Genomic DNA, 24,881 nt, shown 5'->3' on the forward strand with positions numbered 1-24,881 from the left:
TAGAATTCCATGTTTGTTTGTTTTTTTCAGAATTTTGAAACTTAGTGCTCTACTGAATTTGTTTCCTGGAATTCTGTTCAGACTTTCCATGCCATCCTGGTTTCCAATCCCTAAATGTATCCTGTTTTTCCTTATGGAAACTCTTTAAGGCCCTTTATCCCTGGTGTCCTGACATTTTGTGATACTGTGCCATCCTCAGAATCTTCATAGGTTTGTTGTGCTGGGCATTGCTGGGTCTTTCTTAAGTTTTCATCAAATTTATCTTCTCTTGAATCAATTTTTAACCTTAAATTATTGCTTTAAAAAAATTCTCAAGAGCTCTTATTTTCTGAATGCTCTTTGATATACTTTTTCTTTCACTATTATCTCCAAAAGCTGCAGATAATAAACTTTTTAATATTTTTCCTCTTCGAAGTTTGTTTTTTCCTCTTTATCCTTCCCATTTTTCTCAAATGTCTGTTGACCCTTGATCATCTGTATTAGGAGGGCAGAGGTGTTTATTTGAAGTTCTGTGGGGTAGAACCAAGTGCTGCTAAGTGGTAAGGACTGACACAGGGCAATGAGAGGGAGCTTTGGTCAGCTTGCTGCCTCGGCCTCCATAATCTGGCCCCGTGTCTGCACTGCGTGTATTTCCTGCTCCTGAAGTCTGGGCTGCCTGGCTGCTCCCTCACAGCACCTGAGTCCCTCTCTCCATCTCTTTCCTAGGTTTGTTCTTTCTGCCTATAAGTCCTTCCTCTTCTCATCCAGCCTCAGATCCTACCCTCCCTTCCCGGTTCAACTCTCACGTTGTCTCTTTGCTGCCTTTTTCATCCACGTTATAAAACCCACTCTTCTGTTTGTTCCCTGATATTTGAAGTGTTTGTCTCCCCAGCTACACACGCACTCATGACAAGAGACCATTTCACACACTGTTTGTCTGACCCTATGGCACCCAACCAGTATTAGGTGTGGAGCAAGTACTGTTTGATTTTAGGAAAAAATATGAACAAGAAATGAAAGTCTTATAGACGGAATGGAGAGAGCCCTTCCTAAATTAATACATACCTACGGTGTTACTTCAATTTGGTAATTTTTTTGTGGCCATGCCACAGCATTTGGGCTCTTAGCTCCCTGACCACGGGTCCAGCCTGCGCCCCTGCAGTGGAAGCCTCGGGCGAACCGCTGGGTCAGGAGGGAAGTCCCACCAATCTGCTCATGGTTTTGACTGCTTGGTCTGCAAGAGGCTCAGCAGGAACATCTGACCATCTTACTTCCCGGATGGAAAGCGAGCTCTCTGGGGCTTGCGGCAGCCCTCCTGAGATATGGCATGTGCAAAGACAGGGTTTGAGATGCGTCTTAAGTAACTTGATATTATTAATTGAAGTTTGCCAAGTATTTAAAAATAAATTAGATTGGTTTCAAAGTTATTCTGTCATCACACTTGGCTACCAAAATATTCCCTTGGTTGTAAATAAAAGACTGGCGTTGTGACTAGAGGAATGGGAATCGTGTGTAATCTGAAGGCTGCCTATCTCCCAGCCCAGGGGAGCATGTCCTTAACATGAACTTTACTGGCCTCAAAGCAGCTGCCAAGACAAGGCCGAGATGGTGGCTTCCTTCCAATGAATATTCAGGGTTGATCTCCTTTAGGATTGACTGGTTTGACTTTCATGCAGTCCAAAGGGCTCTCAAGAGTCTTTTTCCAGCACCGCAATGCAAAAGCATCAGTTCTTCAGCACTCAGCCTTCTTTATGGACTGATACTGAAGCTGAAGTTCTAATACTCTGGCCACTGGCTCCGGAAGAGCCATTTCATTGGAAACGACCCCGATGTTGGAAGAGACTGCGGGCAAGAGGAGAAGGGGGAGACAGAGGGTGAGATGGCTGGATGGGATCACTGACTCAATGGCCATGAGTTTGAGCAAACTCCCAGGACACGGTGAAGGAGACGGAAGCCGGGCCTGCTGCAGTTCATGGGGTCAGAGTCGGACTAAACAACAACATGGCTTCCAGAGTCCAAATTCCTTAACGTGAGACGCATCCTCGCTTCCTCCCCTGCCCTGGCGGCTGCCCTGGGCTCGCGCCCCATTCCAAACCGCAGGTCTGCCTACGAAGAACCGTAGGCTCCAGAATAGTTCGGGGGGCCGTCGCCGTCACAGCCATGTGAGCGTGGCTCCTCTCTACCTAGGGCTTGCCGTGCTCCACTGTGTCGTTGCTCAGTCCCAGCTGGGAAGCGCCGGCCTCCTCCCAGTCGGACAGATGGCAAGGTGGACAGAGCGCCAAGCCTGAAATTCCACCCGTTCAGGACCCCCCGCGCCTGCTCCTCCAGGCCCAGGGCTCAGGTCCAGCCTCCCGTCTCCCTGCAGATCACCCCATCACCTCAGCGCTCTCATGCCAAACTGCGCCATACGACCCCGACCCAGCGTACCGCCGCCGCGCCGCCCACAGCACCAACGGCTACGCCTGCGGAAGCCGAGCGAGTCGTGACCCCGACCTCGGAAGCACAGCGCGGTTTCCGCGGCAACGGGCGCCGAGCCGAGCCGGCACCGCCACGCGCTCTCAGGCGCCTGCGCGTGGCGCTCCCGGCGCCTCCCGGCCGGCTGCGCAGGCCCCGCCCCCGCGCGGGCGGGGCGGTCTCGCGACGGGAAGCGGAAGTGCGCACAGCTGCTGAGGGCCGAGGGCGGCGTGGGCGCGTCTCCGGTGTCCTGGCGCGTCTCTAGGTAGGGCTGGGCCTGCGGGGCTGTCGCCTCGGCGCTGAGGGTGCACTCGCGATTCGGCGCCGTCGCGGTCCCTGAACCGCGTCTCCCTGACCGCTCGACCCCCACAGCTGTGCGCCCTGCCTGCTCCCCCCGGCGCCACCCTGGCCCGACCCCTCAGGAAAGAGGCGTGTGGTTCCGGGTCCCCGGTGACCCTGTCCGCCGTCGCTCGGGGAGGCGTCTCTAACCTTTGCACGAGTGTCTCCGAACTTGACCGCCTCCCCCCAGTCACCCATCAGTCCTGAGCTGGGGCTCCAGCACCCAGCAAGCACCATGCCCTTGGGGAAAGAAAGGCCTGCGGGATGATGCGTTGGTGGCTGAGAACATACATGGTTTGTCCTAGACGGCCAAGGAGGGGACAGAAGTCTCTGTACTGGAGGGGGGATTCTAGCTGAGCTTCGAATAAGTAGAAGTGGAGAGGTGCTGCGGGCAAGAGGCCACTCATTACTGCAGCAGAAACGGTGCTTACCACATGCAGGTTTGAGACTGTCGGACATATTCTGGAAAATATAGGTTGCTTAGAGTTGGGGTTGGCAGGAAGCTTGAGAGAGTTGTGCTCACTCAGTCCTGTCTGACTCTGCGACTTTATGGACTATAGCCTGCCAGGTTCCTCTGTCCATGGGATATTCCCGGCAGCCAGGCTCCTCTATCCGTGGGATTTTTCCCGCAAGAAGACTGGAGTGGGTTGCTATTTTCTCCTCCAGGGGATCTTCCCAACCCAGGTATCAAACCCATGTCTCTTGAGTCTCCTGCATTGCAAGAGGATTCTTTATCACTAAGCCGCCAGGGAAGCCCCTTTGGGAGAACTAGGATCAACAAGAGATGTGATCGAATAAGTGATCAGATCTTAGTATTAAAAGAGTCATCTGGCAGGTGTACTGGTGGTGGTCTGGGATGACTATGTGTGATAAGATGGCATTTGCAGTCATTTAGGGAAGAGAAGTTTTAGGACTGAAAATTTGGAAATGGTAGTGGGGAGAACGTGGAAGTGAGTTTGATGTGGGGAAAAGTGAGGTGGTATTTCAAGTGACTTCCACATTTTTGACTTGAGCACTTAAGACAGTTCAGAGAACGGGAGGCAGGTCTGCAGCATCAGGCTCCTCGCCTCTCACCTCCCAAATGTATTATGCTCTGTGTCCTCGGTGTCTGGTGTGACCCTTGTGCTTTGTGCTCTGTCGCTGTCGTTTCTGAACCACGGCCTCCCAGCATCATGTGCTCTCTGACCTGCGCGTGTTTGGACCTTGCTGTTGAGAGCTACCCCCTGCCCCACTACAGCTTCACACATTCTCTGCGTATTGATTTCCCCAGTGTCTGCCATCTCTCAGGTCACTGGAGTGGCTTTCTCCCAACCTGGCCATTCCTCACTCAGAAATCTAGCAGTGCTTTCCTTAGTGTGTTGTGTTCATGTAAAGCAGTGAGACCTCCTTGGTTGTGTCACACTGCTCATTGCCACCCGTACTGCTTTCTGACTACCTTACCTCCCAGTTTCTTTGTGTAACTCCTAACCACTCAGCTTTCCAGACACAGAAATATCTAATGACTTCTGGCCGACAGATTTCTCACCTGAGAAATGAGAAGACCGAAGTAGGTGATGGCTGAGGTCACCTTCGGTTGTTACTATTCTGAGGTTCTGCCTACTCCCTGAGCCTGAATCAGTGGCATTCATGGGGCAGATTTTACTGTAAAGCTAATAAAATTCAGACTTCAGAGTCCTCACTTTCACGGGCCCCTTCCAAGGCACTGGGAAGGGCTTCAGTGGTTTTTAGTTTATAATTGTGTGTGTGTGTTTTAAAGAAGGGCCTCAAATTCTTAAGTTTCAGCCCCCCACAGTGCTTGGATCCCTTTAGTTACCTCCTATTGTCTTGGTTTTGTGTTCCTGTCGTTTACTTTCCCTTCCCCACCTCCCATTCCACCTTGTGTGTGCTTCTTACTGAGGCTTAGAGAGAAGCCACTAGTCATAGCAAATACCCTTTTCCAGCAACACAAAAGACGACTCTGCACACGGACATCACCAAATGGTCATTACAAAATCGGATTATATTCTTTGTGCCCAAAGATGGAGACGCTCTATACAGTCAGCAAAAATAAGACCTGAAGCTGATTGTGGCTCAGATCATGAGCTCCTTATTGCAAAATTCAGGCTTAAATTGAAGAAGGTAGGGGAAACCACTAGGCTCTTCAGATATGACCTAACTCAAATCACTTGTGATTATACACTGCAAGTGCTGAATTGATTCAAGGGATTAAATCTGGTAGACAGAGTGCCTGAAGAATTATGGATGGAACATCATAATACTGTACATGAGGCAGTGACCAAAACCACCCCCAGAAAAAGAAGTGTAAGAAAGCAAGCAGTTGTCTGAGGAGGCCTTACAAATAGCTGAGGAAAGAGAAAAAGAGAAAGGGAAAGATACACCCAACTGAATGCAGAGTTCCAGAGAATAGCCAGGAGAGATAAGAAGACTTTCTTAAATGAACAATGCCAAGAAATAGAGGGAAAACAATAGAAAATGTGAAAAACTAGAGGTCTCTTTAAGAAGGTTGAAGATGCCGAGGGAACGTGTTACTCAAGGATGGGCATGATAAAGGACAGGAACACTAAGGACCTAACAGAAGTAGAAGAGATTAAGAAGAGGTGGCAAAAATACACAGAAGACTGATACAAGAAAGCTGTTACGACCAGGATAGCCATGATAGTGTGGTCACTCACCTAGAGCCAGACATCCTAGAGAATGAGGTCAAGTGGACCTTAGGAAGCATTACTACAAACAAAGCTAGTGGAGGTGATTAAATTCCAAACAAAGATTAAATTCCAGCTGAGCTATTTACTAATAAAATCCTGAAAGAGGGTGCTGTTAAAGTGCTGCATCAATATATCAGCAATTTGGAAAACAGCAGTGGTCACAGGACTGGAAAAGGTCAGCTTTCATTCCAGTCCCAAAGAAGGGCAAGGCCAAATAAGGTTTCAAGTACTGTACAGTTGCTCTCATTTTACATGCTAGGAAGGCTGTGATACGTGAACCGTGAACTTCCTGATGTTCAAGCTGGTTTTAGAAAAGGCAGAAGAACCAGAGATCAAATTGCGAACATCCGTTGGATCATGGAAAAAGCAAGAGAATTCCAGAAAAACATCTATTTCTGTTTTATTGACTTTGCCAAAGCCTTTGACTGTGTGGATCACAATAAACTGTGGAAAATTCTGAGAGAGATGGGAATACCAGATCACCTGACCTGCCTCTTGAGAAATCTGTATGCAGGTCAGGAAGCAACAGTTAGAACTGGACATGGAACAACAGACTGGTTCCAAATAGGAAAAGGAGTATGTCAAGACTGTATATTGTCACCCTGCTTATTTAATTTATATGCAGAGTACATCATGAGAAACACTGGACTGGAAGAAACACAAGCTGGAATCAAGATTGCCGGGAGAAATATCAATAACCTCAGATATGCAGATGAAACCACCCTTATGGGAGAAAGTGAAGAGAAAATCAAAAACCTCTTGATGAAAGTGGAAGAGGAGAGTGAAAAAATTGGCTTAAAGCTCAACATTCAGAAAACGAAGATCATGGCATCCGGTCCCATCACTTCATGGGGAATAGATGGGGAAACAGTGTCAGACTTTATTTTTGGGGGCTCCAATATCACTGCAGATGGTGATTGTAGCCATGAAATTAAAAGACGCTTACTCCTTGGAAGAAAAGTTATGACCAACCTAGATAGCATATTCAAAAGCAGAGACATTACTTTGCTGACTGAGGTCTGTCTAGTCAAGGCTGTGGTTTTTCCAGTGGTCATGTATGGATGGGAGAAGGCAGTGGCAACCCACTCCAGTACTCTTACCTGGAAAACCCCATGGGCAGAGGAACCTGGTAGGCTGCAGTCCATGGGGTTGCTACGAGTCGGACACAGCTGAGTGACTTCACTTTCGCTTTTCACTTTCCTGCATTGGAGAAGGAAGTGGCAACCCACTCCAGTGTTCTTGCCTGGAGAATCCCAGGGACTGAGGAGCCTGGTGGGCTGCCGTCTGTGGGGTCACACAGAGTCGGACACGACTGAAGCGACTTAGCAGCAGCATGTATGGATGTGAGAGTTGGACTGTGAAGAAAGCTGAGCACTGAAGAATTGATTCTTTTGAACTGTGGTGTTGGAGAAGACTCTTGAGAGACCCTTGGACTGCAAGGAGATCCAACCAGTCCATTCTGAAGGAGATCAGCCCTGGGATTTCTTTGGAAGGAATGATGCTAAAGCTGAAACTCCAGTACTTTGGCCACCTCATTCGAAGAGTTTACTCATTGGAAAAGACTTTGATGGTGGGAGGGATTGGGGGCAGGAGGAGAAGGGGACAACAGAGGATGAGATGGCTGGATGGCATCACTGACTCGATGAACGTGAATCTGAGTGAACTCCGGGAGATGGTGATGGACAGGGAGGCCTGGCGTGCTGCGATTCACGGGGTCGCAAAGAGTGAGTGACTTGACTGAGTCACGACTGAGTGACTGAACTGAACTGAAGGCTGTGATCAGAATCCTTCAAGCTAGGCCTCATCAGTATGTGAACTGAGAGCTTCCAGATATACAAGCTGGGTTTAGAAAAGGCAGAGGGACCAGAAATTGCCAGCATTCCTTGGAATATGGAGAAAGCAAGGGAATTCCAGAAAATCGTCTATTTCTGCTCCATTCAGGACTTCCCTAGTGGCTTAGATACTCTCGAGATAGCAGAGCAGAAAGTCGTGCACTCACCTCCTGTGAGAACTCTGAAATTGCCACTAGCTGCTGAGCAGCCATCAACAGGAGAATGTTGGATCCCACCAAAAAATAAAAAAAAATACCCTATGACCAAGGGCAAAGGAGAAGCCCCAACAAGATGGGTAGGAGGGGCGAAATTACATTTAGAATCAAACTGCACAACCACCAGAGATACTCAGAGGGCTCAAACAAAACCTTGTGAGCCACACAAGACTGAGCCAGTCCTGCCTTAGAGAGTTTGAGTGTGTCCTGTGAAAGCACAGACCAGCAAGCCTTCCACAGGGACAAGGGCTCTGGCTGCAGCAGATGTGGGTGGTGTAGCTTATGACATCAGTCCTCTTGGAGGAGGTCGCCGTTAGCCCCACCACAGAGCCACTGGGCAGACGACCCACAACCTGGAGAACAATTATACCAAAGATGTTCTTGCGCTGTTGCCAAAGTTCTAGGGACCGCAACAGATTTCCCAACCTGTGGATCCTGCAAAGGGACTGAGAGCCCCCAGGGAATTTGAAGGCCACTGGGATTTGATTACAGAACTTCCACAGGACTGGGGAAGCAAACTCTTGGAGGGCACAAACAAAACCTTGTGCACACGAGGACCCGGGAGAAAGGAGCAGTGACCCCACAAGAGACTGAGCCAGACTTGCTGTGGGTGTCCAGGAGTCTCTGGCAGAGGTGTGGGTGGACAGTGGCCTGCTGCAGTGTCAGGGCACTGACTACAACAGTCTTGGGAGTCCTGGCGTGCTGGCATAGGTCATTTTGAAGGAGGTTGCCATTACTCCTACCATAGTTCCGCCTGAGGACAAACTACCGGCAGAGACACAGCACCCCCCTGGCCCATCAACAGAAATTGGATTAACATTTACTGAGCATGGCCCCGCCCATCAGAGCAAGACCAAGATTTCCCCACAGCCAGTCCCTCCCATCAGGAAGCATCACAAGACTCTTATCTTTATCCATCAGAGGGCAGACACACTGAAAACCACAATCACAGAAAGCTAACGAAACTGATCACATGGATCACAGCCTTGTCTAACTCAGTGAAACTATGAGCCAGCTGTAGAGGGCCACCCAAGAAAGATGGGTCATGGTGGAGAGTTCTGACTAATTGTGGTCTACTGGAGAAGGAAATGGCAAACCACTTCAGTATTCTTGCCTTGAGAACCCCATGAACAGAATGAAAGGGCAAATATGAACTCCCCTGGTCAGTAGGTGCCCAGTATGCAAGTGGAGAAGAGTGGGGAAATAGATCCAGAAAGAATGAAGAGGCTGAGCCAAAGCAAAAACAGTGCCCAGCTGTGGATGTGACTAGTGATGGAAGTAAAATCTGATGCTGTAAAGAACACTGTTGCATAGGAGCCTGGAATGTTAGGTCCATGAATCAAGGTAAATTGGAAGTGGTCAGATAGTAGATGGCAAGAGTGAACATAGAAATTTTAGGAATCTGTGAACTAAAGTGGACCGGAATGGGCGAATTTCATTTCGATAACCATTATATCTACTACTATGAGCAAGAATCCCTTAGAAGAAATGGAGTAGCCCTCATAGTCAAAAGAATCCAAAATGCAGTACTTGGGTGCAATCTCAAAAATGACAGAATGATCTCTGTTCAGTTCCCAAGGCACATCATTCAGTATCACAGTAATCCAAGTCTGTGCCCTGGCCACTAATGCCGAAGAAGCTGAAGTAGAACGGTTCTATGAAGACCTACAAGACCTTCTAGAACTAACACCAAAAACAAGATGTCCTTTTCATCATAGGGGACTGGAATGCAAAAGTAGGAAGTCAAGAGATTCCCAGAGTAACAGTCAAGTTTGGCCTTGGAGTATAAAATGAAGCAGGGCAAAGGCTAATAGAGTTTTGCCAAGAGAATGCACTGGTCAGAGCAAACATCCTCATCCAACAACACAAGATACAACTCTACACATGGACATCACAAGATGGTCAATACCAAAATCAGATTGATTTTATTCTTTGCAGCCAAAGAGGGAGAAGCTCTATACAGTCAGCAAAAACAGGCTGAGAGCTGACTGTGGCTCAGATCATGAGCTCCTTATTGCAAAATTTAGGCTTAAATTGAAGAAAGTAGGGAAAACTACTAGGCCATTCAGGTATGACCTAAATGAAATCCCTTATGATAATAAGTTGAAGTAACAAGTAGATTCAAGGGATTAGATCTGATAGATAAGAGTGCTTGAAGAACAATGTAGGGAGGTTTGTAACATTGCACACAAGGCGGTGATCAAACCATCCCAAGAAAAAGAAATGCAGAAAGGCAAATGGTTGTCTGAGGAGGCCTTACCCGTAGCTGAGAAAAGAAAAGAAGTGAAAGACAAAGGAGAAAAGGAAAGATATGTTAATGTGAATGCAGAGTTCCAAAGAATGGGGAGGACAGATAAAGTGTTCCTAAGTGATCAATGCAAAGAAATAGAGGAAAACAATAGAATGGAAAAGACTAGAGCTCTCTTCAAGAAACCTAGAGATACCAAGGGAGCATTTCATGCAAAGATGGTCACAATAAAGGACAGAAATGGTATGGACCAAACAAAGCAAAAGATATTAAGAAAAGGTGGCAAGAATACACAGAAGAACTATACAAAAAGGATCTTAATGACCCAGATAACCACGATGGTGTGATCACTCATCTAAAGCCAGACATCCTGGAGTGCGAAGTCAAGTGGGCCTTAGGAAACATCACTACGAACAAATGTAATGGAGGTGATGGAATTCCAACTGAACTATTTCAAATCCTAAAAGATGATGCTGTGAAAGGGCTGCATTCAATATGCCAGCAAATTTGGAAAACTCAGCAGCGGTCACAGGACTGGAAAAGGTCAGGTTTTATTCCAGTCGCAAAGAGGTGAATGAAAGTCACTCAGTTGTGTCCGACTCTTTGTGACCCCATAGACTATACAGTCCATGGAATTCTCCAGGCCAGAACACTGGAGTGGGTAACCTTTCCCTTCTCCAGTGTATCTTCCCAACCCAGGGATTGAAACCAAGTCTCCCGCATTGCAGGTGGATTCTTTACCAGCTGAGCTTCAAGGGAAGCCCAAAGAAAGGCAATGCCAAAGAATATTCAGACTCCCGCACAGTTGCACTCATTTCACATACTAGCAAAGTAATGCTCAAAATTCTCCAAGCTAGGCTTCATCAGTGCATGAACCAAGAACTTCCAGATGTTCAAGCTGGATTTAGAAAAGGCAGAGGAACCAGAGATCTAATTGCCAATATTTGTTGGATCATAGAAAAAGCAAGAGAATTCCAGAAAAAAATCTGCTTCATTGACTATGCTAAAACGTTTGATGGTGTGGATCACAAAAAACTTGAAATTTCTTAGAGAGATGGAAATACCAGACCACCTTACCTGCCTCCTAGGAAACCTGTATGCAGGTCAAGAAGCAACAGTTAGAACTGGACATGGAACAGCAGACTGGTTCCAAATTGGGCAAGGAGTATGTCAAGGTTGTAATTGTCACCCTGCTTATTTAACTTCTGTGCAGAGTGCATCATGCAAAGTGCCGGGCTGGATGAAGCACAAGCTGGAATCAAGATTTCTGGGAGAAATACCAATAACCTCAGATATGTAGGTGACACCACCCTTATGGCTAGAAAGCTAGAGGAATTAAAGAGCCTCTTGATTGAAAGTTAGAGGAGAGTGAAAAAGCTGCTTTAAAACCCACCACTCAGAAAACTAAAATCATGGCATCCGGTCCCATCACGTCCTGGCAAATAGATAGGGAAACAATGGAAATAGTGGTAGGTGTTATTTTCTTGGGCTCCCAAATCATTGCAGATGGTGACTGTGACCATGAAATTTAAAAATGCTTGCTCCTTTGAAGGAAAGGTATTACAAGCCTAGATGGTGTATTAAAAAGCAGAGACATTGCCAAAGAAATCTGTATAGTCAAAGCTATGGTTTTTCCAGCAGTCATGTATGGCTATGAAAGTTGGACTGTAAAGAAAGCTGAACACCTTCTTTAAAGAATTGATGTTTTCAAACTGTGGTGTTTGCCAAGAAAGAGTCCTTTGGATTGCATGGAGATCAAACCATTCAAGCCTGAAGGAAATCAGTTCTGAATATTTATTGGAAGGACTGAAGCTGAAACTCCAATACTTTGGCTGCTGCTGCTAAGTCGCTTCAGTCGTGTCCGACTCTGCGTGACCCTATAGACGGCAGCCCACCAGCCTCCCGTCCCTGGGATTCTCCAGGCAAGAACGCTGGAGTGGGTTGCCATTTCCTTCTCCAATGCATGAATGTGAAAAGTGAAAGTGAAGTCACTCAGTCGTGTCGGACTCTTGGTGACCCCAAGGACTGCAGCCTACCAAGCTCCTCCGCCCAGGACACCCTCCAGGCAAGAGTACTGGAGTAGGGTGCCATTGCCTTCTCCGATACTTTGGCTACCTGATGTAAAGAGCAAACTCATTGGAAAAGACCCTGATGCTGGGAAAGATTTAAAGCAAAAAAAGGGAGAGGCAGAGGGTGAGATGGATTGATAACATCACTGACTCAGTGAACATGAATTTGAGCAAACTCTGGTAAATAGTGAAGGACAGCTTGCAACAGTCCGTGGGGTGGCAGAGTCAGACATGACTTAGCAACTGAATGATGCCAAAAAGAAAATGTGAATGAGTGGGGCTGATCCCCTTCCTGTTGTAACATGGCTTTAGTTTGCTCTTGCCTCAGGAAGAAGGGAGGTCAGAGATTGACAGCTGAGCTCAAGGGGCAGAACATTTGCAACAATGGATTTGATTTGCTTCCTTGCTGCTGCCTTGCCACTTCCCTCAAGAAAAGGTTGAAAATAAGGGAAATCCACTTAATTAAGATCATAAAAGCAGCTCTTACCTCCACTGAAATTAGGGTCACACACTGGGAATTCACTCAGAGAAATTAATTTCATCTTAATTTTATTAGTTTGAAAGTGAGGCATCCTTACACTATCAGTTACTTTTATAGAGGAACAAATGTGAATAACTTTGACATTTTCATTTGCTTTTATAAGTAATTTTCTATTTCTTTGTAAGGTGTTCTGTTGGAAGAGTTTTCAGAGAATTAAAACATGTAACTTCAGGTTTAAATTCTGTGTATAGAAATAAGAATATAAACTACTAGAGGATTTTATAGCACTAGTTTAAAATCTGCCAAATTGAGAGGTAAACCATTGTCACTTGAGCAAGTGAAGAAGTCAGTGGTGTACAAAGAGTCAGTGATTTCTTTTCAGTCAGCTAGTAAGTCAGGGCCATTACTAGCTAAAAAGCCAGGTCCTCCGCACCCTTCCTTATAAACAAGTGTTACTCAAGGAGTGCGTTGATGTCAGCTCTTCTTACAGAACACCTGCTCTTAAACACACACCTGTCCGGCTGCACGCCCGCGTGCACGCTGGGCTCTGGAAGGTGCACAGCAGTGGCGAATGCTCCCCACGTCAGTGCTTTAGCTAAGATAGTGGGCCCAGCACAGATTCATGTAAGTTACTTTAAGTCATGCATGGTAAAGTGGTTGGCCATCGGGACAAGGGGATACTAGTTCTGAACAGCAGAGTTTTCTGGATAATTTAATTTTGGAGTTTTGCCCATTAAGGAGAAAAATCTCACATTTAGATTAGAAATCTTTCTGAAATAGAGGATTTGCCTGCTTTCCTAAAAAAATATATTTTTTGCCACACTACGTAGCTTATGGGATTTTAGTTCCCGAAACAGACTGAACCTGGGTCCCCTGCATTGGAATTGCATTCTTCACCAGTGAGCCACCATTCCCTGCTTTCTTAATAGAAGGTGCTAAATGTGTAGGAACTTTGCCTGATCCCTGTGATATGATCTCAAGTAAACATCGTAAACACACCTTGTTGTGATGAGCATAGTGTTAGGGCTTGTTAAGGCGCGCGCACCGGTCTTCCCTGCTGTTTATGTGGCGTTTTCCTGTCCCCTGAGTTTCCTGGGTCCGCTGTCAGAGGTTCCAACCCTCGTCAGCATGGGCACACCTGTCTCGTGCCCTTTCCATTACTGTGGACTTGGAGCTAATTATTAGAATTATGCAGAAGAGTGATTCACAGATGATAAATCAGAGCCCGAGAAGTCTCTTATGAATAAATTATTTCAGTTTTACTTACGAATTTTGAAACTTACATTGGAGTCTTATTCTGAATTCTGGATCAATGAGGCGTAAGTTTTTATAGATGGCAGGCATTTTCCTTTTCTGCATTCATTGACCTGTAAGGTGCTTTGTAAAGCTGCAGTCAAGTAGCCTCTGGGTGCCGCTTCAGTCCCACTGGTCCGTTAGGCCCTCTGGGGCTGGGAGCACTTCAGAAAGGAGCGCTGTGGCTATGCACGCCCCAGGGCTTTCTCTGCCAGCGGTGGTCTTCCCTGCGGGCCCAGCCGCCACCAGATCTCTGAAGTGTGGTGTTCGGGGTGGGCAGCCGCTCGAGAGAGGAGCTGGCTGTGCCGTTACTCTCTGTGACCTCAGCAGGTGACTCAGTGCACACTGCTGACTGCCCCCAGCCGCCGGCTCTTCCTCCTTTCTTTGCTGGCATGCAGGCCTCGCAGTGGAGTCTGAACAAACCCCCACAGTGCACCAGGGGGGCTGGAGGGGCGTCCACTGTGGGTTCACAGTGTACAGCTTCGTGCGCTTGGACACGTCTGCACGCGCCCAGGTCTGCTTCTTTCCCAACAGACCTTGAGCCTGGGCTCCTTTCAAGGTGCACGTCGTAGGTGTCTGTCTTGCTCGTTGCTGTGTCCGCAGCTGCGGGACCTCATGCCTTCGGTGTCCTGGAGGAAGGGGATACAGAGGCTCTCTTTAGCCTCTTTGTCTTGCAGTATGACACAGGGCTTTGCATCCCTCCAGAGCTGGGGTTCTTCCCGGTGAGAGAGGGCTTTGGATGTCTGGCCTGCCTCCATCCCTCTTCCACAGCACAGGCAAGGCAGTGCTTCCAAAATACACTTGGTGAAGAGCTTTGCGTGACACCCACTTCCCCTTAGAACCAAGTGTGCACGCATGTGTGGGTTTGGAAGCCGCTGTTGCAGAAGCCTCCGACTACATCTGTCCATATTCTTCCCTCCAGCAGAGGCTCTGCCAGGCCCCGGGGTTTGGGTTTTTTTGTCCCCCATATTCTGTGTTGAAGAATACATTTATCATATGCTAAGTAAAGTTGCAGGTTAAACTGCATAATAGAACAGATCTTTTAAGCACCTTAGAAACATGGATTTAATATAAAAAGACACCCTGGACCTAAATAAAGGCATCCCTGTCGCTCTTGCCTCATGCATCCCGTCCGCCTGCCCTCCTGCTCCCTCTGGCTGTGCCACCTGCCCTGGCTGCCTTTGTCAGGCCCTTGGCACGCCCTTCCCCAGGTGGATCCCCTTCCTCAGGTGGCGTCCCCTTCCTCGGGTGTATCCCCTTCATCAAGTGGCATCCCCTTAGGTGCGTCCCCTTCCTCAGGTGCGTCCCCTTGCCCGGGTGGCGTCCCCTTCCTCGGGTGCCGTCCCCTTCCTCAGGTGCGTCCCCTTGCCCGGGCGGCGTCCCCTTGCCCGGGTGGCGTCCCCTTCCTCGGGTGGCCCTTGCGGATCCCAGGATGGGTTGCGTCTTCCTGCTGACCACCTCTCACGCTGTCTGCTTTTGTCTGTCTTGAAGTGATGCCCCAGTGACGACCGCTTGCTGGGGCTTTTCCTGCCGGTGTGTAAGCTGCCGAAGGCAGGGCCCTGTCTGTCTCGGTCAGCTCGCATCCGCTGGAGTGGCGACAGGGGTGCTGGCTTGGCCCATCGTCCCACGTCCTGTGTGGGGCCCCCGCTGGGGCTGCCCTGAGGCTGTGCCTGTGAATTCCGGTGAATGCTGAGCAGGGACACATTTTCATCTCTGAATTTTCAGTCCTTTTTCTTAAACCCTGCTGTGTAGTAAGGGTCCCTATAAGTTCCTCTTAGCTGGGGCTCTCGGGGGGAAGAGGAGAGTGGACCTCAGACCCTCCACTTCAAGCTCTGGGGGCCTCATGAGGGGGCGCGGGCCCAGGCAGCAAGCTCCCGCTGAGAGCAGTTACCCAAGACTCAGACACGAAGCCAGGACAAAGGAGGACTGTGCGTCCGTCCCCGAATCCTAGGCCATTTCCAAGAGTTACACCTGCGATAGTTCCGGTTTCTAAAAGAATGTCCGTCTCTCTCTTAGTTTGCTGTTGCCTCTTGATGCAGCCCAAATATCACGATGATGCATGTCAATTTGTAGATCTCTGTCTTGTAGAGACATTATTTCTGTCTGATAGAGATCTATCGAGAGGTTATGGTTTTACTTCTGGAGAATATTAGTCTGATTTGTCAGCCAGCTTAGCAGCCAGCTCTTCAGATGTGCTCGGAACCAGCTTCCTGTCTTGCCTCTCCTCACTGATGTGCCTTTGCACACATGCTGTCTTTTCACCTTGGACTGTTATGCCTTGAACCTCTGGGACGCCAGGTGTCCCTGATGCGGCCACAGCTGCTGGTTCTGGTTGTCCTGCAGACGCTGTTCTGTGGGGTGTGTGCCCGGGGCTGTCCGTGGTCCATGGGTGTGTGCCTGGGGCTTTCGTGGGTCCATGGGTGTGTGCCCGGGGCTGTCCGTGGTCCATGGGTGTGTGCCCGGGGCTGTCCGTGGTCCATGGGTGTGTGCCCGGGGCTGTCCATGGTCCATGGGTGTGTGCCCGGGGCTGTCCATGGTCCATGGGTGTGTGCCTGGGGCTTTCGTGGGTCCATGGGTGTGTGCCCGGGGCTGTCCATGGTCCATGGGTGTGTGCCCGGGGCTGTCTGTGGTCCATGGGTGTGTGCCCGGGGCTTTCGTGGGTCCATGGGGTGTGTGCCCGGGGCTGTCCGTGGTCCATGGGGTGTGTGCCCGGGGCTGTCCGTGGTCCATGGGGTGTGTGCCCGGGGCTGTCCGTGGTCCATGAGGTGTGTGCCCGGGGCTGTCCGTGGTCCATGGGTTCTGTGCCCGGGGCTTTCGTGGGTCCATGGGGTGTGTGCCCGGGGCTTTCGTGGGTCCATGGGTGTGTGCCTGGGGCTTTCGTGGGTCCATGGGTGTGTGCCCGGGGCTGTCCGTGGTCCATGGGTGTGTGCCCGGGGCTTTCATGGGTCCATGGGGTGTGTGCCCGGGGCTGTCCGTGGTCCATGGGGTGTGTGCCCGGGGCTGTCCGTGGTCCATGGGTTCTGTGCCCAGGGCTTTCGTGGGTCCATGGGGTGTGTGCCCAGGGCTTTCGTGGGTCCGTGGGGGTGTGCCCGGGGCTGTCCGTGGTCCGTGGGGTGTGCCCAGGGCTGTCCGTGGTCCGTGGGGTGTGTGCCCGAGGCTGTTCATGGTCCATGAGGGCGTGCCCAGGGCTGTCGTGGGCCCACTGTCCTGTGCTCTGAGTGACCCTCCGTGCATCACCTTTGATCTCTCAGTGGCAGGCAGGGGTGTATGTGTTTATGCTGAGGCCTGCCTCTCCATTTCTCTAAGTGTTGCCAGTAGAAAGATGGTAAATAAAGGAGTTTCTGGGTTTCTCACCTCTTCTCTCCAGGCCTCAGTTGCTCGTCACCCCGGACCTCGGGACTGAGCTGGGCATGGCCAGAGCAAGGCTTCCCCCGGGCCCCCTGTGCAGCCCCTGCCCCACCCCGCTGTGCACCTGCCGGCTCCTTCCTAAACTGTCCTGCCCTGACGCCTTCTCTCCAAGTCAGACTCTGGCTTGTAGTCTCGCTTTGCCCACAGCTGAGTCTGTAAACTTGCTGGTTCCTGGTTTCTCTTTATATCCCTGCCCTGTGATGCCTTCATCTATCACTCCCTCACAGATGCTTGCCAGGTCTCACGTACCTGACTCTGCTGGGTGTTAGGGATCTGACGGGGTGACACCTGGCCCGAGGCCCACAGTGATGGGCAGGATCCCCAGATTCTCCTTTGGGCAGTAAGTCTCCTCCCTGACGAGAATAGCTTTTGTTTTCTTTCCAAACAGTAGTTATCTAGGTAATGGCAGCTCCCTGTATAGTTTGCAGGTAGAATAAGTAAAGCTTTCTGTGTGTGTATATGTGTATATATATGTGATTTTACAGTGTGTATTTTGTATATATATATATTTGCAGTCATCTTAAAAACTACCTTTAAAGAATGTAAATCCTTAGTATATGCTCTTAGAAATAAAAGGCTTAAAAAACAGAAGAAAGTTATTGAACAAGGTAATATTGACAGATTCTCTTTTTAAGCATTTCTTTTTACACCACACACAGCATTGATGGCAGGTTAACACTGCATTCGCGCTTTGGGGACCTGAAATGCCAGAAGGCATCCTCTAATGTCCCAAGTTCCCAAATCTTTACCTAGCCAAAGTGGTCTTTGTAAATACCGTAGAAGAGCACATTCCTAAGGTAATTTGTGATTCAAACTGTGAGAAATTGGCAGTGTAAAATACAGGAAAAACCAGTACCTGTTTAAGAAAATAGTGAGCTTTTTACTACCGAGGTAAGCGAGGAGGAAAACCATTTGAGTGGAACCAAACCAGAGGCCGAGCCCGACTTCTTGCGAAATAGAGAGGAGAGTGTTTCACGAAACTCAGTGTCGCCGCTTGCAGTTTCAGTAGAAAAGCGCTTGGAACAAAAATGGCTTTTCTATTAGCGAGGGAAGGCAGCCAAGGCAAACGAGGCAGGTGGGCGAGGCGGGTCTGCGGGTGGGAGAGGCGGCGGCCTGGAGCCCGCCTGCCCGCCCATGCGCCTCCTCGCGGGCGCGGCGGCCTCCTCGCGGGCGCGGCGGCCTCCTCGCGGGCGCGGCGGCCTCCTCGCGGGCGCGGCGGCCTCCTCGCGGGCGCGGCCTGCAGGGTCCTCAGGCCCCACGGACTCCCGCTGGGCGAGCTCTGCCTTGGGTCCTCTCATCCTCTACAAACCTTTCCTTTTTTAAAAAAAATCCATTTTGGTTTTGTTCCGTCTGACAGCCCTTCTTTGTGTTCTGAAACATGCTGCCTTCCCGCCAGGCCCAGGGGCGTGCCTGGGAACGAACTTGCGGTTGAGGGGGTTGTTCTGTGAAGTCCGTCTTCTGCATCAGAAGCACGCACAGCTTCCCAGGCCAGCCCGGTGCCGGCAGGATCTGCAGTGGTTGGGAGTGTGGGTCCATCATACTTACTGAGACGGCCTCGCTCGGTCTCAGCTTCAGTGGGCTGTTTGTGTCCACTCGGCTTTTAGATATTCTGTATTTTTGTTGTGTAGTGACTAAGTCATGTCCGACTCTTTGTGGCCCCGTGGACTATAGTCTGCCCGTCTCCTCTGTCTGGGATTTTCCAGACAAGAATACTGGAGTGGGTTGCCATTTCCATCTCTAGGGTATCTTCTTGATCCAGGGATCGGCAGGCAGATTCTTGGCTGCTGAGCCACCAGGGAGAAGTTCAGTCATGGCCGACTCTTTGCGACGCTATGGACTGTAGCCCACCATGCTCCTCTGTCCATGGATTTCTCCAGGCAAGGCAAGAATACTGGGGTGGGTAAGCCGTTACCCCCTCCAGAGGGTCTTCCCAACCCGAGGCTTGAACACGTGTCTTCTGTATTGCAGGTGGGTCCTTTACTGTCTGAGGCACCAGGCAAGCCCTGTGTTTATTATTAGGAGCAATTAAGTAGATAATTTTAGATTCTGTTAGAGGCCACTGTCCATTAACAGGTGTACATTCTTAGAAGGGAATCCACAAGGGGGCCTTTTCCCAGCCTAGTAATTTGCTTATCATTTCTTCACTTGTGAAATAGGGCTTATAGTTTTTACCCACCATGGTGGTTTTGAAGAGTGGAGACGTGTGTTTTGAGTGCCCAGTGCTCGTAGGCGGTGGGCAGGAGCTCGTTCTACTGTGTGGGGGCAGCTGGGGTGTCTGCCCTCAGCCCCTGGCCTGAGAGAGGGCCATTTCCTCTCTGCTGCTGTTTGCATGATAAGGATTCTTTTGTTCTGTTTCATCAGAGGACATGAAGCCTTGATGAGAAGAATAGGCTGTTGAGATAAAAGATGTCTGACCACCAGTGGGTGTCTTATACTATGTGCAAGGACATCATACTCATAAAGGACTCCGCTTAAATTTTTTCCTCCAGATTGTGAATTCTAACTCTTCGAACTATTTTGTGTGTTTTTACGTTTTAGAACAGATAGTTTTTCATCTACAGTCAGTCATCATCTCAAATGTTGAGGATATTTGGCCTAGAGAATTTTCGCATCATCTTTTTAACACCTTTATTGAGACATATTGATGTGCGGGAAACTTCGAGCCTGTGGTTACCTGTGAAACCACCCCGCAGCCGAGGTAGTGAACGTGTCTGTCACTTTGCCTGCGCAGCGTCAGCTCGCCCTCCTGCGCCACCGCAGACGACCCCGCGGCTCTGGCCCCTGCGGCCGGGCGTTGGCAGCGGCGTGCGTGCCTCGGTCCCGCCCCTTTCTCTCAGCGAAACTGTTTGGGGAAACGTCAGTGTTGCGTGTATCGGTTTTGCGTTTTAAGCTTTCAGAATTCACTTCTGTCTGCGCTCCTAGATGGGACGCAGTACTTCTGTGAAACTATTAGCCTGTTTTCAAACTTCGTTGGGAAATCTCTTGAGTAATAGTCATAGTGAAAATCTTGAGAGAACCCTGCCCCGCACTGTCCTGGTCAGAGCCCGACTCAGCGCCTCCTCGGGTCCAGCCGTGCGGTTGTGTGCGAGGAGGGCTCTCGGGCTCCTGAGAGCACGGTGTGCCCTGTGTTATGATGAGGACGGAGGGAATGTGAACCTTTGACTGTGTGCTTTGAAAGGCGCCGTGTGTCACGGTGACGCCGTATTTACTCATTTCTTTTCCTTTTTAGATCCTTCCCAGGAGTTCCATTATGGGCGTAAGAGGTTTGCATGGGTTTGTGGCAAGTAGCTGCCCACATGTATGCACCGTAGTGAACTTCAAGGAGCTGGCAGAGCGCCACCGGAGCCAGCACCCCGGAGGGACGCCCGCCATTGTGGTCGACGCCATGTGCTGCCTCAGGTACTGGTACACGCCAGAGTCCTGGGTCTGCGGCGGGCAGTGGCGGGAATACTACTCTTCTTTGCGAGAATTCGTGAGCGCTTTTACCGCTGTTGGCATCAAGCTGATCTTCTTCTTCGATGGCATGGTGGAGCAGTCCAAGAGAGGCGAGTGGGTGAAACGCAGACTCAAGAACAACAGGGAGATAGCCAAGATCTTCCACCACATCAAGTCCCACAGGGAGCAGCCTGGCAGAAACATGTTCTTCATCCCCTCCGGGCTGGCCGTATTCACACGGTTTGCTTTGAAGGCCCTGGGTCAGGAGACTCTGTGCTCGCTACAGGAGGCCGACTACGAGGTGGCCTCCTACGGCTTCCAGAACAACTGCCTTGGGATTCTTGGAGAAGACACTGACTACTTAATCTATGACACCTGTCCCTACTTTTCTATCAGCGAGCTCTCCCTGGACAGTCTGGACACCGTCATGCTCTGCCGGGAGAAGCTCTCTCAGAGCCTCGGGCTCCACCTGGCCGACCTGCCTCTGCTGGCCTGCCTGCTTGGCAATGACGTTGTTCCAGAAGGCATGTTCGAGAGCTTTCGGTACAAGTGCTTGACTTCCTATGCCTCTGTGAGAGAGAGCTGTGACAGAAAAGGTAATGTTATCTTAGCTGTAGCAGACCACATATCTAAAGTTCTTCGGTTGCATCAAGGTGAGAAAAAGCTGGAAGAGATGCTGCCTTTGGGACCAAACAAAGCTCTTTTTTATAAAGGAGTAGCATCGTATCTTTTGCCAGGACAGAAATCTCCATGGTTTATCCAAAAACCTAAAGATGTAGTAACTTTGGACAAGCAGGTACTATCCATGAGTTCAGATCCTGAATCTACGCAAGAGGTTCCCATGTGTATGGACCCTGAATCCAGGCAGAAATTACCTGCAGGTACAGACCCTGAATGCAACCTAGAAGCAGCCATGTGTGCAAACACTGAAGTTAAACAGGAAGACCCTGTAAATATGGGGCTTGAAGCCAAATATCAAGCAACTGTGGTTTCGGATCCTGAGATCTTAAAGGTAGGTGAACCTGCCCACCCGAATCTAATATGTCATGATTGAAAATGTACCCTGGGATGGATTTGTCAGTGAACATTTTTTGACTGCCTGCAGTGGTTAAGACACGGTGAGGGCCACAGAGCCAAACGCTTGAGTTTAGCTAGGAGCTCCCTACACTGTGGGCTCTGCCTCGTGTTGTTCCGTGGCTGCTACAGAGCGCTAGGGATCCGAAGAGAGTGATCGCTGTGGCTTAAGGACAGAGAGAAGCCCCCAGAGGACTAGTTACAACTGGAGCCAGGCCTTCCTGGGCCGAGGTTTGCTGTGAACAGACAAAGATGGGACCTGTGCCCTCAGCAGAGCCCTGGACAAGTAGCTGAGGCCTGGGGTGTGAAGGGCTAAGTAAGCAGAAGATAATTGGGAAGGACAGACAGAGCCAGACGGTGGATATTCCTGCATGCCACCCTAGGGATTTGAATGTAGTCCTGAAAATGATACAGAGCCTTGATAGTTTTGAAGGAAGGCCACTGTTCATGAACTGCCCGCTCGGTGTAGGTTGGTGGCAGTGTAGCTATGATCTCATCGAAAGCTCTCGTTATCCTTGGGTTACAGAGGAGGTGCGTGTGGACACGAATGCCCTGAGGCATCTCAGCAAGCGCGGAGCCAAATAGGACTTCAGTCACAGCTTCTCATTGTTCTTGGGTCGAGTGTCACCATCTTTCCAAGTTCAAAACCTGGGACCGTCTCTCCCATTTTTCATAACCAGTCTCTCTTAAGTCTTGCTCCTTTGGTCTTCTCAGTGGCCCTCACCACCCTGGGCTCTCACCGCCCTGCGTGGATGACTGCAGCCGTCTGGGAACTCTCCCTGAACAGGCTTTTGCCCCTTCCAGCCCCCTTGTCACGCTGCAAGCGGAAACAGAGCCCTGCTTTGCGTTTGCTAGCTCTTCGGAGGGAAGCAGTGACCTGCGCAGAGCGGGCCGCCGTCCTGGCTGCTGCTGCTGCTCCAGCCATGCCTGCCCCTCTCCTGGACGGCCCTCCGGCCCCTCCGCTGGTCGGTGCCTGCTGGGCCTTCCCTTCACACCCAGAGAGGCCGCCCACCCTGTGTGAGAGACTGATGTTTGCCGCAGGTGCCCCCAGAATGTCCTCTCCGGTTCAGGTCTCTCCTTCCAGACCAGGTGGTCCTGTGAGGGCCTGGCCTTGTTGGTTCTTGTCTTGCCCTGCCGTGGCCCCAGGGACTGCCCTCTACCTCTTCTGTCTCTGCGCTCTGTCAGTGACTTCTCCCCTCCGTCCTGCACAACTGCAAGGACCCTTCCCCTCCCTCTGTCACGTGCCTTGTAACAGAGAGGGTAGCTTCTTATCCTAGTGATAAGGTGAGAGGTCGGATGTGGTACATGTTTCAAGAGAGTTACAGGTGAAAAAGCATTAAGAAATGTATTCTACCTGGAAACATTCTTAACTGCTTTTTAGAGGGAAAAGAATGTGAATGGACATTGGAGGAGGGTTGGAGGCGGCCCTGCACGTGGAGGTCCCGAGGAGCAATGGGAGGTGGGTGGAGCATGTCAGCCTGGAGAAGGATGGGCCTCAGCGCGGCCCGAGGAGAAAGGCGGGCAGAGGAAGGACGGAGCCCAGTCTGTGCTCGGCTCCCGTGGTGCTCAGTGTGGTTGCGCCGCTGGCTCTCCAGCGACCACCTCTGCGTAGTTGTTCCTGGTTCTCGGCTGTTCCTCACTGTCTCTGCTAACACAGCTCTTGCTGGACGCCCTGGTCTCCCGCTCACGTGAGGCCGTGGGTGTGCAAAGGCTAAATGACATGTCTGCAGTGGTCACACAGCTAGTTCTTATAGACCCCGAGTTTGAGCCCAAGCCTTCCATGCTTCACAAGATCGTACCCGCCTTCCCTGGGGTCTGAAGGTCCATCGGCACTGGGAGAGGGACGCGTCGTGGTCAGGAGTTGGGAAGTGGGAGAACGGAAGAGTCTGCGAGGGAGCTGCCCTGCTCGGGGTCTCATTTGAGAGTTGGGCGTTATCTGCTTTTTGTCCAGCCCAGGACGCAGAGCAGTCCCCTGCCACGCCTCCAGCACCGTCCCAGGCCCTCTCTGCTCGCTTCTGTTTGCTCTGGCTCCTGCCGGTCCCCAGCTTTCACTTCCGTCTGTGTGCCTTGCACCTATCAGGCTGGGCTCCTCCTCACGCATCCTGGCTGCGTTTACTATGCCTGCCCCATACCCACTGGGCGTGGTGGCCTGGCATCTCACCCGGTTTCCTCCAAGGGGAGTCCAGGAAAGTTAGGTCCAGCCACAGAGGGCAAGCATTTGTGTGCTGAGAGAGTTCAGGACTTAGTTCTTAGCCTCTTTTAGGAGGCATGGGATAGCAAGTGGAGGTGTGGCGAGATCAGATACTTGTTTTCTGAAACACAGCAGAGAATGGCCCAGTGTGGCTATGAGCTGGAATTAGGGAAATGGAACCGGAGTAAAAGAAGCAACTCAGGCAGTGTTTCAGAAGAGAATCCTGCTGCACAGGTGAAGCTCCTGTGCTCAGGCTGGTGGGGTGGGGTTGGCCTGAGCCAAACAGAAGGAAGGCTTCACAGGGACCATCTGACGCTTCAAATGTGTGCTCTGCCTGTAGTGGAGACCCTCCAGGTAGAAGCAGTGATGCCCTGAGGGGTGAAAGGCGTCCGACGGGGAGGAGGGCTAGGTGAGAGTAAGCTGACAAGGGCCTGGGAGGCAGGTTCAAGGGTGAGAAGGAAGGCGGGTCTGCCCGATGCTGCAGCGGCCGTGGATGGGGCTCGGAGGTCGTCAGGATTGCTGTACAGAGCCGTGGTCCCCCATAGGCTTGGTGGAGATCAGATTACAGGAATTTGGTGGCAATTTGGAGGCAAAAAAGACAGAAGCTGGGAATGGGGTTGCTCTTTGTGGAAGTCTGGCGGAAGGAGCCCAGCAGAGTCTTCTGGGCCTGTGAGCAGGTGGAGGGCGGTGGTGGGGGGAGCGGGGAGAGGACAGAGCGTGTCCTGCATCAGTGACACTTGGACTTCTTGAGCTTAGAGGCCCCTTCGAAAATAATTTGGAAGTTTCTTAAATTCCCCTTAAAAATTCCTTAAAATTTTCTTTTTGCAGTAGCATCTTCTAGCACTGACAATAGATGACCAGAATTCAGACGTGCATTTTGGGGACATGTAGTCACCCTAGAAGCCCTTTGGTGCCAAGTAGCTGAGTGTAGCAATTACCTGGGTGCATGCACACAGCTATTGCTGTTTCCTCCAGCACCTGGATAAGCCAAATTCTTGCTTTAGGATGTTCAGATTAGGTGGATATGTTACAGTTTTTCCAGGTGTGGAATGCTATATAATATCTGCAGTAAGGGCAGAGATGAAAGATGCTGAGGTGATAAGCTAGTTGATGAATTAATATTATAATTATAGAAAACTTCTCTGAAAACCCTGTGTA

The 24,881-nt window shown here is 50.3% G+C and overlaps 1 protein-coding gene across 2 annotated transcripts in view; it reads left to right on the forward strand.

The window, feature by feature from the left end:
* Window positions 1-2,636: 2,636 nt before the first annotated feature.
* Window positions 2,637-24,881, forward strand: part of FAM120B (family with sequence similarity 120 member B) — a 64,831-nt gene continuing 42,586 nt past the window's right edge. For both annotated transcript variants that reach the window (XM_068985177.1, XM_068985178.1), the window contains exons 1-2: window positions 2,637-2,698; window positions 20,253-21,470. In XM_068985177.1, coding sequence (XP_068841278.1) covers window positions 20,274-21,470 — 1,197 coding nt within the window. In that variant the 5' untranslated portion in view covers window positions 2,637-2,698; window positions 20,253-20,273. The remainder of the gene's footprint in view (window positions 2,699-20,252; window positions 21,471-24,881) is intronic.

The sequence above is a fragment of the Capricornis sumatraensis genome, chromosome 13, assembly GCF_032405125.1.
Source record: "Capricornis sumatraensis isolate serow.1 chromosome 13, serow.2, whole genome shotgun sequence".
In the NCBI taxonomy this organism is placed as follows: domain Eukaryota; kingdom Metazoa; phylum Chordata; class Mammalia; order Artiodactyla; family Bovidae; genus Capricornis; species Capricornis sumatraensis.